This window comes from Dasypus novemcinctus, chromosome 21 (genome assembly GCF_030445035.2).
Source record: "Dasypus novemcinctus isolate mDasNov1 chromosome 21, mDasNov1.1.hap2, whole genome shotgun sequence".
Lineage (NCBI taxonomy): Eukaryota > Metazoa > Chordata > Mammalia > Cingulata > Dasypodidae > Dasypus > Dasypus novemcinctus.
Window position 1 is genome coordinate 62,458,965 of NC_080693.1, and position 12,318 is coordinate 62,471,282.

A 12,318-nucleotide genomic window follows, 5' to 3' on the forward strand; every position below is an offset into this window, starting at 1 on the left:
TGGCAGGCAGGGCAAGGCAGAAGGGGACTGCAGAACCCGATGCTGGGAACGAATGGGGTTCCGGTCACCGGTGACGACAGGGTCTAGGGTGGGCCAGGGGAGTGGGCGGCTGGGGTAGGGGGGAAGCCCCTGCTGGAACGGTCGTCGTCGTGGTTATTGAGATCCGCGAGGATTGTGACGGGAGTATCTCGGATGGAGACCAGTGAGCCAGGAGCGAACAACGTGGAAGGCGCGGGTGGGCGCGCAGTGCGAGGGACCTGCGGCGGGACGGACGGACGACACAGGCGGGAGGAGAGGTGGCCGGAGGGAGAGTCTGACGGTGTGCGCGACTCACAGCCGGGGTCAGCAGCGGTGAAGGGACAGGGAGGGTGGTCTAGTCTGTGAGGGGCAGCCAGAGCAAGAACAGCGCCTCTAGGCCCGGTGGGATGAGGGGCGGGAGAAGAAACGGCCGGGAGGGAAGCTGAGGCAGTTCCACGGGGAAGGACGGAGCGGGTGGAGGGGGTGGGCGGAGGGGGTGGGAGCTGGCGGGCGGGAAGAACCCCGTCTCCGGACCTGGGGAGAGGTGGGAGAAGCTGGCCAGTCTATGCAGAGAGCTTTCCAGAGGCTCGGCTCGGTGGCCCGAGGCTTTGGGACTGAGGGCGCCTGGACGAGGCTGAGCGCTCGCCCGCCCCGCCGCTCGTGGGGGGCGCCCCCCGCAAAGCCCAAGGCGCACACGTCCAGGCCGGGCTCCCGGAGCGAGAAGAACGCACGGCTCCCGGCAGTACCGCCCTACGAGATCGCTGCGTGGGGGGGGGGGGGGGGGGGGCGGAGCGGGACCCCTCGGACCCCCTTCTAGCCCCAGAACACCCGCTTAGTCGGCTGCCGCCCGAAAAGAACGTACCGGCTGTTAAAGCGATAGAAACAAGCCCGAGCCTTCCCGAGTGGGGTGCGGGGCGGCGGCCGGGGCCTCTGAGGCAAGAGCAGTCCCCGGGACTTCCCGGAGCCTCTGCAACCAAGCGTTTGCTGCGGTTCACTGCCCTTTCCCCCGGCACGAGCGTCACGCTCAGCAGCTGCACTGCCCGAGACGGTGGCTCCCACACGGCCAGCCCCTGCCCAGCACGTCGTGACCTGCGTGGCTTTTCAGCCCCCCCCCCCCCAGCTCCCCCTTTCCGGGGCCTCGCTGCCGGCGTCCGCGTTCGTCTTCTGCTCAGTAATAGCTCGGGTCCCGGGCAGTCGCAGCCCGGGAAGGGCTGCCCTGGGTTACGTTCGTTGGAATGGAAGACGGCCCGTTGCAAGGTCAACACTCGCCACTGAGCTCCCTGCAGGGCACTTTTCTGCGGTTCCTCAGCGGGGTTCGGCCCCGCGGCGTCTGCACTAAGGGACCTGCACAGGCCCGAGTGCCTGCAGAGCTGCGCCGGGACCCGGGACAGGCCTGTCTGGGGAGGCAGGACGGGTGCCCTTGTGCCCTCGCCGCTGTGCGATGTCGTCGTGGTCCCGGTGGGTGACCCTCGCTGCAGGGGAGCCAAGAACTGTGGGGGCAGGGGAAGGGGGAGGTCGGGGAGGTCGGGGAGAGTGGCTGGACAGTTCCCAGGCAGCATCCCTTTCTCCCGGGCCCAGCTCTGAGAGGTGATGGCCCCCTAAGAGTTCATGGTCAAGGGGGATGGTGGGGGACGGAAATGTGAGAATGGATGCCATTTACAGAAGAGAGGAGGGGCCCGGAGTAGTCACTAGGGGGCCGAGAGAGCCTTAGACGGAACAGGAGGCCTAGTGATAAATCCGCCATCTCTTCTCTGGGGAAATGGATGCATTCGCCCAGGGGGACACGGCTGAGTGACCCACTGAGCAGGACAAAGGTCTGGGGTCTCTGGGCCTCCTGCCATCACCACCACTTCCGACTTAACACGCAGTGGGCCGTTAGCTGTGTGCAACGCCACCCGCCAGGGCCCACGCTTGCTCCTGCGAGTAGAGATGGGCGGGACACCAACCCTGCCCCGGGGAAGCATCGGCCAGCCCAGGACAGGACCAGGATGCCTGCCCGGGCGGCTAGAACACCGACCCTGCACACCGAAGAGGGACAAACTGTGATCGAGGAGCAAACTGGTCAGGGCTCCCACCTGGCTGTGAGCCCCTTGAGGTCCGAGACCTCGTCGTAGGTGGCTCCGAGTCCCTAGTGGGAGCATGCCACAGACACCCAGTAAGTGAGGATGCTGGACGGCACGTAAGCCAGTGGAATCGGGAAGGCCTTTGTGACATCTCGTAGGGCTTGGGGACGGCTCATCAGTTCTACAGGAGGCCAGTTTGAAGCAAAGGGGCAATTGGGGCATTGGAGTCCGAGCAAAGCACGCGGGCCAAGGGCAAGAGGTGTAAAGGTCGGGACGACGGGGGGTCGAGGGTTCTGGATTGCACCCCACCGGCCAGTCCAACAACCCGGGAGGGCAGGATCTGGGCCACGGCCTGCCCCAGAGGGCACTGGCTGCGCGTGAGCGCCTTCCTACTGTCATCGTCACCCCTGCCTCTGTTGTGGAAGCAGAGAGATTCAGCGATCGTGTGTGGAAGGCCAGGACTCAGTAACAATTTTGGGAAGAACAATTTATTAACGACCGGCTGGGCTCGGGAACATTTCTGTTCAAAACCCTGAGCCTCGAATAGGATCTTTGGTTTTCTTTTATACAGAGGACTTAGGAGTCGGGAGTCCAAAGTGGTGTGTATGTGCAGAAGGATTTTTTGGTAGTTTCTTAGACTTTCAAGTGTTTTATCTTAGTATCAGATAGGCCTTGAATTAACACATACTCTCTGGTAAGTTTGAATTAACATATACCTCTCACACATATCTTCGACATTCCAGGTAAGCTTGAATTAACATATTTAGCTTACACATACACCCAAGGAAATTTATGAAGAAACACACAGCCCCCTCCCCCCCCAAACCTCCCGTATCACCTCCGTGATCCATCCCCTCACAGACTTTTTCCGTGTCCTGGATTCAGCCAGCCGGCTCAGCTTTCCACAGGAATCCTGTCCTCCCCACCACCACCACCCTGCTCGCTCTCCCCTCCAGCGTCCCCCCCCTCCACTACCTCCCCCTCACCTCCCGCCCCCATTCCTGGTCTTGGGGAGAGAGGCTGGCTCCTCCTTACATCAAGGCACTTCAGTTTGGGAACCGTTTTCTGCAGAAACCAAGGCGGTGTCCGCTGGCAATCAGACTGACTCAGTGGACGTAGGTTGAGACGCCCAGCACTGAAAGAATGGCCACGGACGGTCCCGCTGAACCTGCACAGCGTCCAGGGAAGGCGGCTCTCCACCGCCATTTGACTCAGGAGAAACCCGCCGGGCGCTCCCTCCCCGGGCACGGGCGGGAGGGGTTCGAGCCATGCAAGTCCCTGTGGGCAGCGGGAGCCCTCACCCCTCCCTCACCCTCTAACCATCAAACAACCCCAGAAGCCAGCCTCCTTTAATTGCTCTCTGAATCCATTTTCTTTTTTTAAAATTAAAAAAATTTTTTAAATTTATTTTTTAATTTATTTCTTTCCCCTCCCCCCCGCCATTCCCCCCCTCCCCATTGTCTGCTCTCTGTGTCCATTCGCTGTGTGTTCTTCTGTGTCCGCTTCTATTCTTGTCAGCAGCACCCGGAATCCGTGTCTCATTTTTTTGTTGCGTCATCTTGCTGCACCAGCTCTCTGTGTGGGCGGCGCCACTCCTGGGCAGGCTGGACTTTTTTCGTGCTGGGCGGCTCTCCTTACGGGGCGCACTCCTTGCGCTTGGGGCTCCCCTATGCAGGGGACACCCCTGTGTGGCACGGCACTCCTTGGGCGCACCAACAGTGCGCGTGGGCCAGCTCATCACCTGGGTCAGGAGGCCCTGGGTTTGAACCCTGGACCTCCCATGTGGTAGGCAGACGCTCTAGCCATTGAGTCAAGTCCGCTTCCCTCTGAATCCATTTTCAAACCTGCTTGGCAGCCACCCTGCTCTCCCCAGAACACCTCATTACACGAGTACTAAACCTTTTCCTACCCTTCTTGGTCTGTGGGTGGTGTCATCTGTCTCCCCGTCGCAGTCACATTTTGGGTGGGGCTCTTTCCCGGTCCGGTGGTCTGGCCACGATTTACAGCGGCTACCGGACTTGCTCTCAGTCAAGTCCAATTTAGATCCAGACAGCGGTCTCCCCTAGTAGACTGGGTAGCTTCCTGTCTGTGACAAAACGGGGGTGGGGGGGTCGGGGCCAGATTTCATTCCCTCAGTCAAAACAAACTCTGTCTACTGAGTGCATGCCTCCTGCTAAACCCAAAGCCAGTCTGGGATTGTAACAAACCCATTGCTGAGGTGGATTTGCAGGAGCATATGTAACACTTTCGCTGTCAGGGAAAGTAGGTATTGCTTAAATTGAGGGGCATCTCCACTGGACACGCTCGGAGTGCTTCTGGATGCACGCTGTGCAATGGGATCACCTGTCCAGCTTTCAAGCACACCAGCCGGGGCCCTAGTCCCAAAGATTTGAATCGACTTGCATTTAGGCCATTTGGAGGGGCTGGGGCATCAGAATGATTTCGAGGAGCTCGGGGTGAGTCTGACGTGCAGCCCAGTTTGGCAAACACTGCTGTGGGGAGAAGGGGCTTTTCCTTCCCTATCAGGGGAGGTCTTTGCAGGCATGACCTGTTTGAGCGTCTTTTTTTAAAAAAATTCACTCATTTATTTATTTTTAGTATTTGTTAACCCCTAATTTATCTTATCCTCAGACACACATCCACGTCAGTGACAAACATCCATGGAACTCATTGTGAAGAAATTCTTTACATTCCCCGATCACTTTTCACTCTGAAAGCTACCAGCCTTCCTCAACTCCTCAAAATCTATCCTGGGATCATACTGTCTGCACGGATCTATGTATACCTTTCTCCTTGGTTCAGCCACAGGAAATTTACAGAGAGCTGCAATCCCCAGGGACACAGCCAGGGCTCGGACCATATGAAATCGAAGAGGCGGGGCCTTCAGGTTTCCCCAAGGCAGGGTGGTTATTCCCCTGGAGGCCAGCCTCCTTCCTGACAGATGAAGAAGTGGATCTGTTTGCTTCTCATTTGTTTCTGGGTGGAGGGGTCCGGTCGGGCGAGTGTAGAGCTAAGTGAAGCAACCTGATTGAAGACACTCAAGTGGGAGGCGGCATGACAGGCAAAGCTCACTTGTTCACATGTGCATCCGGATTATGCCTTTCCTCCAAAAACTGTTCGGCATGAAACTGTCTGCCTGGGCCAACTCCTCTTGCCATCCATGAGAGGGAAGAGTTCCAACCTCACAGTCACAACAGCCACATCCGGACCGTGTACGGAGGACCTCGACCCCCTCCCCTTCCGCATCCCTGACGACTCCCGGGTTTCGTTCCCAGGATTAGGATCAGGTGGAAACATAGAAATGAAGCGACGGTCAGCTACAATCGAAGAAAGGATGCTCTGCCGCATTCAGGGTAGGTCTTAGAGCTTAGAGGCCTCCGGCAGAGGGCCGCCGGCAGAAGGATCATCTTGTGGATGTTGAAATCACCGAAAGTAATGACCGAAGAAGTGTTTGGCAGAGCAAGAATAAGCCAGAAGCTCAAATCTTGAAGGAACAGATTGGAGTGGGGTCAGTAGACAGCTTTATCCTGGGAAGTCAAAGCTGCAGAGGTTTTAGGATCAATCGAGGGAGAAGGGTCTGGAAGCAGGAAGAACACCTCGTCGAGGTTAAAAGAGCCACCACCTGAGAAGGCTGCGGGCCAGGCAGCATCCTCAGGGGACGACAGCGAGGCAGCGAGCAGATGAGGAAAAGCCTTAGAGAAGAGGCAGTAAAGTATAAGGGAAATTTGGCAGGTGACCGAGCGTTTTAGGAGGTGGGGAGGGCGCTAATGGAGGAATGGAGACAGGAAGGCTGTTTATTGGGGAGGCCAGGTCTTTCCAGTGGTGGCGGGGCTAAAGAGTGTGGTGATATGAGTCCTGATGGCCGCAGCACAGGGCCGTGCCTTCTTGACCTGAAGGCCTGCCCCGGCCCGCGGAGTAGCTAAGCTTGACGCTAGATGTATGCAAGGTACTTCAGGCAGCATTTCGCGACGGAGAGTAGAGAAAAGAGAAAAGGAAACAGAAAGTGAGAGCAGTGTGAGAAAGAAGACTTGAGCTTGGAAAGATAGAGAACGAAACAAAAGCACAGAATGCTACCAGAGCAAAAGAACAAGCCAGCAAAGCCAAAAACTATCGTTAGACTCTGCATTTTTTCCCCCGAAGGGGTGCACCGTTCCTGGAGGTACTGCAATACCAGGTCGATGCGCGGAGTGGACGGAGCAAGCCCCTATTCCATCTCCCAACTCCAAAAACCCGTTTAATACATTGTCCTCGGATAGAGGACGTATCAGATATTAAACTGATAAGAACAGATACTACACTTGATCTTAGCCAAAAGGCCGAGAAGCGATGGCGAACGCAGCAGGCTGCTCGTCGCCCTCCTCCCATCACCGACATTCAACTCAGGGTGGCCGCTGTCCCGGGCAGCAGCTGCGGCCTTCTCCGCCCACTGGGAGAGACTGTGAAGAGCTTCAGACCCCAGGCTGCTGCGCTTTCCTCCGCATTCCTGGCGCATTTTCACCTCCCTCTTGGCGCCGCACGTTCTCGAGAGGAAGGGCCTCGTTTGCATGCCCCGCCCCGGGGGCGGGGCCACCACGGGGCCACCACGGGGCCACCTCGGGGCCACCTCGGGGGCCACCGCGGCCTGCCGCCGCTCTCCAGCGCGCCCTCGCGGCAGCGCGCGCTCCGCGGGAAGCCGGCCTGGGCGCCGGGCACCACCCCGCCCGCCCCGCGCGGAAGCAAGGGCCGACGGAGGTTGGGTGGCAGGAGCGGCGCTGTGGAAAGGACGCGTGGGCGGAGAGAGGCCCGACTTTCCCGACGCCAGCCACCCGGTCCCCCGCCCTCCCGTATCCCGTGTCCCGGAGAGGACAGACGCCCCGCGGGGCCCGGACCTCGGCGGAGACGGGCTTCCCTCGGCGGCGGGGCCGCGGCGGGTCTCGCTCGCACCCGCCTCCGCGGCTTCTGTCGCTGGGGCGTCCCCAGCTCGCCGGCCGCCGTCCACCGCTGGCGTCGGGTCTCGGCGCTTCTCTTGGGAAACCCGCGGTGAGCGCGACCGGGAGACGCGCACGCGCAGCCTTGCCCCGGGTCGGGTCCGCGGACCCGGCGAAAAGCCGGCCTGGGTCACACTCCCTGCCCGGAGACTGTCAGTGGCTGCGTGCCAGGCCCTGCGTTGACTTCTCCGCGTGCTTTACACCAGGGCATCGGCACAGCCCGGCAGGTTTGAAACCGTCCTCGTCCCTCTCCCACGCGTGTCTTCCGTGACGCGGGAGATCGCCCAGAGGCGCGCGGTCGGGAGGGAGCCGAGGCGGGACGTGGAGCCGGGCGGCCGCCGCGAGCCGCCGCACCTGACCCCGCCCCCCAGGCCCCGGCCTCCCTCACCCAGCCGCAGCGGCGGGGCTCGGCCTGGCGGGTCCACCTGAGGGGAGCCCTGACAGCAGCCATTCGACCGACCCTGGGCGCCGCGGAGGGCGCGGGACGAGGGGTGGCCGCGTCGGACAGACACAGGTTTGCTGGGGTCCACGCGAAGGCCAGCGGGAGGCCCGGGACGCCAGGGTTTGGGTAAAGGCGGATCACTCCTGCGGTCAGGTCCCGGCGCTGCCGCGCGCTGCCCTCTCAGGGCCTCAGCTGCTCCTCTCTGCAGCGGGGGAGAGGACCACCTTCCTTCCGTGTGGTCTCGGGGCAGCTTGAGGTGAGCCCGACTGTGGAGACGTTACCATCGTCGAAGTAAAATACAGTACCGGAAGCGGACTTGGCCCAGCGGATAGGGCGTCTGCATACCACATGGGAGGTCCGTGGTTCAAACCCCCCGCCTCCTTGACCCGTGTGGAGCTGGTCCATGTGCGGTGCTGATGCGCACAAGGAGTGCCCTGTGGCTCAGGGGTGGCCCGGTAGGGGAGCCCCACACACAAGGAGAGCTGCCATCGGAATAGAAAGTGCAGCCTGCACAAGGATGGCACCGCACACAGGCAGAGCTGACATAACAAGATGACAGCAACAGAAAAGCACAGATTCCCGGTGCTGCTGATAAGGATAGAAGTGGTCACAGAAGAACATGGATCGAATGGACACAGAGAACAGACAACGGGCCGGGGCAGGGGAGAGTAATAAATAAAAAATAAATCTTTAAAAAAAAATACAGTACCCAAAAATAAAATAGTCCGAGGGAAACAAAAAGCTAGAAATATGTAAGACGTTGCTTGCATCGTTCTCCGTGACAGAAAGGAAAATAGTAAAAATACCCATCGGGTGAGGGAAGAAAAAAGAAAGTGACCTTCTTGACAGATTAGCTGTGGAGTTAGTCAGCCCTCAAGTGGCAAACACTGCGGAGAAAAAGTGTGCGTTTTTTTTCCTAATTATAAAGAAAATTTATTAAAGTTACACACAGACATGGAGAGTCCACGGTATGTTTACTTATGACCTTATGACATACAAATCCTGCTTCTCAACTAAAAAGTAATGCATATAGTTGTAAACAGTGGTAAGGATTCCTAAAACGCCCATGGCATTTTTTTGATCCTAAATCTCATACTTGTGTCCCTTCTACAGTAGGACTGGGTCTCATCATCCATATGTGCATATATTATAGCATTTATTTTTCCCCCTAAAAAGCTACTATTGAATCAATAGCATACATAACAGGTATTGTCAGATTTGAGAACATTAAGTATTTGAGATACACAGTTTTTAATTTACTTTTTTACTTTATCACCTGTAGCAGTTTGATATGGTTATGAATTCCAAAAGCAGATACTGGATTATGTTTGTAATCTCATCTCTTCCTGGGCACGATTGAGTTATGGTTAGTGTGTAACCGTAACCCTTGTTGGGTGGGGACTCACGGATAAAAGGCATGGCAAAGAACAGAGCTGAGGGTTCTTAATGTTGGAGTTTGATGTTGAAGCCTTAAGCTGGAACCCTGGGACGGAAGCTCACAGAGGACAGAGAAGCAAGCCCCTGGAAGGGAGGAACCTAGGAAGCCTGAACCTTCACAGGTGTCGGCGGCCATCTTGTTCCAACTCGTGAAAATAGACTTTGGTGAGGGAGGTAACTTACGCTTTATGGACTGGTATCTGTATGCTCCTACCCCAAATAAATACCCTTTATAAAAACCAATTCCTGGTATTTTGCATCAGCACCCTTGTGGCTGACTAATACAGAATTTGGTACCAAGGAGTGGGGAAGTGCTTTTGTATTTACCAAAATACACAAGAAAAGAGAGATAGTTCCATAGACACGAAAGAGGAGAGAACTTGGTCATTTTGGTCCTGCCATGCGACAGAATGGAGAAGGCTGAAACAAAGACCCTTGAAGAGAGTTGAGCCATTTACCTGATAGTTTGCAGCCAAAGAGAACAGAGCAGCTGAGCACTGAGAAGGCCAAGAGACCAGGCAGAGATCGCCCACCCTCTTGGTTCAACACGTGGCAACTGACTTTGGTGAGAATACACCCTTGAGCTGGATTCTTTAGGACCTTGTAAAATCCAACAGTCCCAAGTTTCAATATGACAGGAATAAGGTTCACAAGTACAAGCATTAATATCCAAGGCTTGGCATACTGGCCTGTTTTCTTATACTAGGCACTGCCTGATAAAGTAGCAGGCCTCAGGATGGGAGTTTAATAGTCCACCCACCGAGAGAACACACTTATGACAACATGAACATATTTATGTCCCATAGAGGCATGCCCCATCATTCTGTCTCTTGAACCCCTTCCATCTCTCTGTCCTCATTTTTCTAGGCCAGCTGCCTCACCACCTGGACAATTACAACAACTTTTCTCTGGCCTCCCTGCCGTCTTTCTCCTCCTCCACAATCCCTTTTCCTCATTGCTTTTAAAGACTGACCTGCTGACTTAGTGGCTTATGACACCTCGCGCCTCAGGTCCCTGAATGTCTCTGGCTTCATCTCATGGCACACCCCTTGGCCACTTCCCTGATTTCTCTCCACCCTTCGGGCATATTGCCCTGCTTTCAGTTCTGTGCTAGTTTTGTGCTAGGCCTTTGCCTCTGCTGTTCCCTCTGCCCAGAACACCATTCCCCCTTGCTCCACCTGGTTGATTCCTACTCATTCGGGTGCTGCGTGTCCCAAGAGCATCTTGTTTTAAGAAAGGACATACCCAATGTTTTCCCAAAACTTACATGCAAGCCTCTGGCCTTCAGCCAGCTTTGGCCCCCAGCCCTCTATCATCTACAGAGCAGTCGCCATGGGTCCCGGCATACTCGAGTGAATTTGCCGTCTCGCCATCCATGAGTAGGTAGCTGCAGCTCTCTGTAAGAAGTTCCCCTAATCAAAGCTTCAGGATGGATCACCCTCGTGTTTAGTGCCTCTTCAGAATCTCAGTGGGCCCTGTTATGGGGTGGATTGGGAGCAGCCCCTGCTGGGTCTTCCCCCATTTCTTCTTTTGGGGTGAATATGCTTCTGGTTCAGCAGGACACAACAGTGCATTCCCAGACTCCACACCTGATTAACTACTTTCTGCCAGGTGTCTCCAAATGCCCTGTGATGCCCATGTCATAACATTTATGACGGCTTTTCCCAGGTGCCCCATTCATTATCTGAAATTCCTGGGGTCAGATATATTTTGGATTTCAAAATTTTCCAGAATGTCATAATTAGTATTATAAAATATCCATGTGGGAGCTACAGCTGCAGCCTATAGTCAAACACACTACTATTCCTGCATCAAATCATGTGAACATTCACAGTAAAAGGTTAAATAGAAACAAAGGCCTCACGTAAGCTGAGGTTCTGTTTTGCTGACAGATGAGAGTGTGCACAGCTCACGAAAAAGAAATGGTTTTCAGTGTTTTCCAGAAGTGAGAATTATGGATTAGAATTTGTGGGTCCGTAATGACTTATTTCTCCATTTTACCCGAAAGAGTTGTAAACTCTCAGGTTAGAGGCCTGTCTTTTTCATCCCTATACACCCATCATTTAGTCTTAGCATATAGTAGTTGCCCAGTAAATATTTCTTGAATGGATAAACTCTAGTTCATTCCAGTCATTTGAATCTGGTCTTGTGCACAGCGGCCTTAGTATCAGAAGTATTTGTCCTTGCTCTCCTCCCGAGTGATATGCTGCCCCCTGGCTGTGGTATCATTGTCCTTCCCTCTCTACCCTAGTTCATTTTTGGATTAATTCTTTGGATTAGAATTAGCAAGAAAGATCAAATACATGTATTGTGAACCAAGCAAGAAGCTCCTTCTTTTTCTTCAATTCCAGGGTGGCTCTATGTGGCTCTTAACATAGAGTTGCTTGGTAGGACCATCTTTTCTCTGTGGATATTGAAATCACCAGACATTAGGGCAGAAGTCGTGTTAGAGAAAGCAAAAGAAGCCAGAGGGAAGTAGACTTGGCCCAATGGATAGGGCATCTGCCTACCACACGGGAGGTCTGCGGTTCAAACCCCAGGGCCTCCTTGACCCGTGTGGAGCTGGCCTGTGCGCAGCGCTGATGCGCGCAAGGAGTGCCGTGCCACGCAGGGGTGCCCCCCACATAGGGGAGCCCCATGCACAAGAAGTGTGCCCCGTAAGGAGAGCTGCCCAGCGTGAAAGAAAGTGCAGCCTGCCCAGGAATGGCGCCGCACACACAGAGAGTTGACACAACAAGATGACGCAACAAAAAGAAACACAGATTCCTGGTGCCACTGATAAGGATAGGAGCAGTCACAGAAGAACACACAGCGAATGGACACAGAGAGCAGACAACTGGGGGAGAAGGGGAGATAAATAAATAAATAATAAGTCATAAAAAAAAAAGGAAAGAGAATATTCAAGGTCTTACCATATTAACAAAGAACTATGTAACCCGGAGGACTGCAGCGCTCCTGGAGGTACTGCAAAACCAGGTCAACAAGTGGAGTGGACAGAGCAAGCTCCTATTCCATCTCCCAGCTGCAAAAACCCATTTAATATATAGCCCCCAGACTGAGGACATACCAGATATTAAACTGATAAGAACAGATACTACAGTTGATCTTAGCCAAAAGGGCGAGAAGCAATGCCAAGCCTTTCTGCTGTCCCCTGTCACACATGTTAAACTCCTGGCAAGAAGGCGAGAACCCCAACACTTACTCCACTTTTCACTTTCTTTGTTTTCCTCACTTTCTTGTGGAAGGAGTTAGACCATTTGGCAGATTTTTAAAAAAAGATTTATTTATTTATTTAATTCTCCCTCCCCTCCCCTGCCCCTTTCCCTGCCATTTTTGCTGTCTGTGTCCATTTGCTGTGTGATCTTTTGTATATATTTCTCTTTTTGGCCTT

At 54.9% G+C, this 12,318-nt stretch overlaps 1 protein-coding gene and 2 non-coding genes across 3 annotated transcripts in view; 1 reads left to right on the forward strand and 2 right to left on the reverse strand.

Moving 5' to 3' along the window:
- NBR1 (NBR1 autophagy cargo receptor) overlaps positions 1-7,104 on the forward strand; it is a 95,064-nt gene extending 87,960 nt beyond the window's left edge. The window contains 1 exon segment of the mRNA XM_071210905.1: positions 6,222-7,104. Coding sequence (XP_071067006.1) covers positions 6,222-7,104 — 883 coding nt within the window.
- Positions 6,219-6,409, reverse strand: LOC111766428 (U2 spliceosomal RNA). The gene has a single exon (XR_002798484.1). It is a non-coding gene; the product is annotated as a U2 spliceosomal RNA (small nuclear RNA).
- A 4,762-nt stretch (positions 7,105-11,866) lies between the features above and the next one.
- Positions 11,867-12,057, reverse strand: LOC111766429 (U2 spliceosomal RNA). Its single transcript, XR_002798485.1, has one exon. It is a non-coding gene; the product is annotated as a U2 spliceosomal RNA (small nuclear RNA).
- Positions 12,058-12,318: the final 261 nt, after the last annotated feature.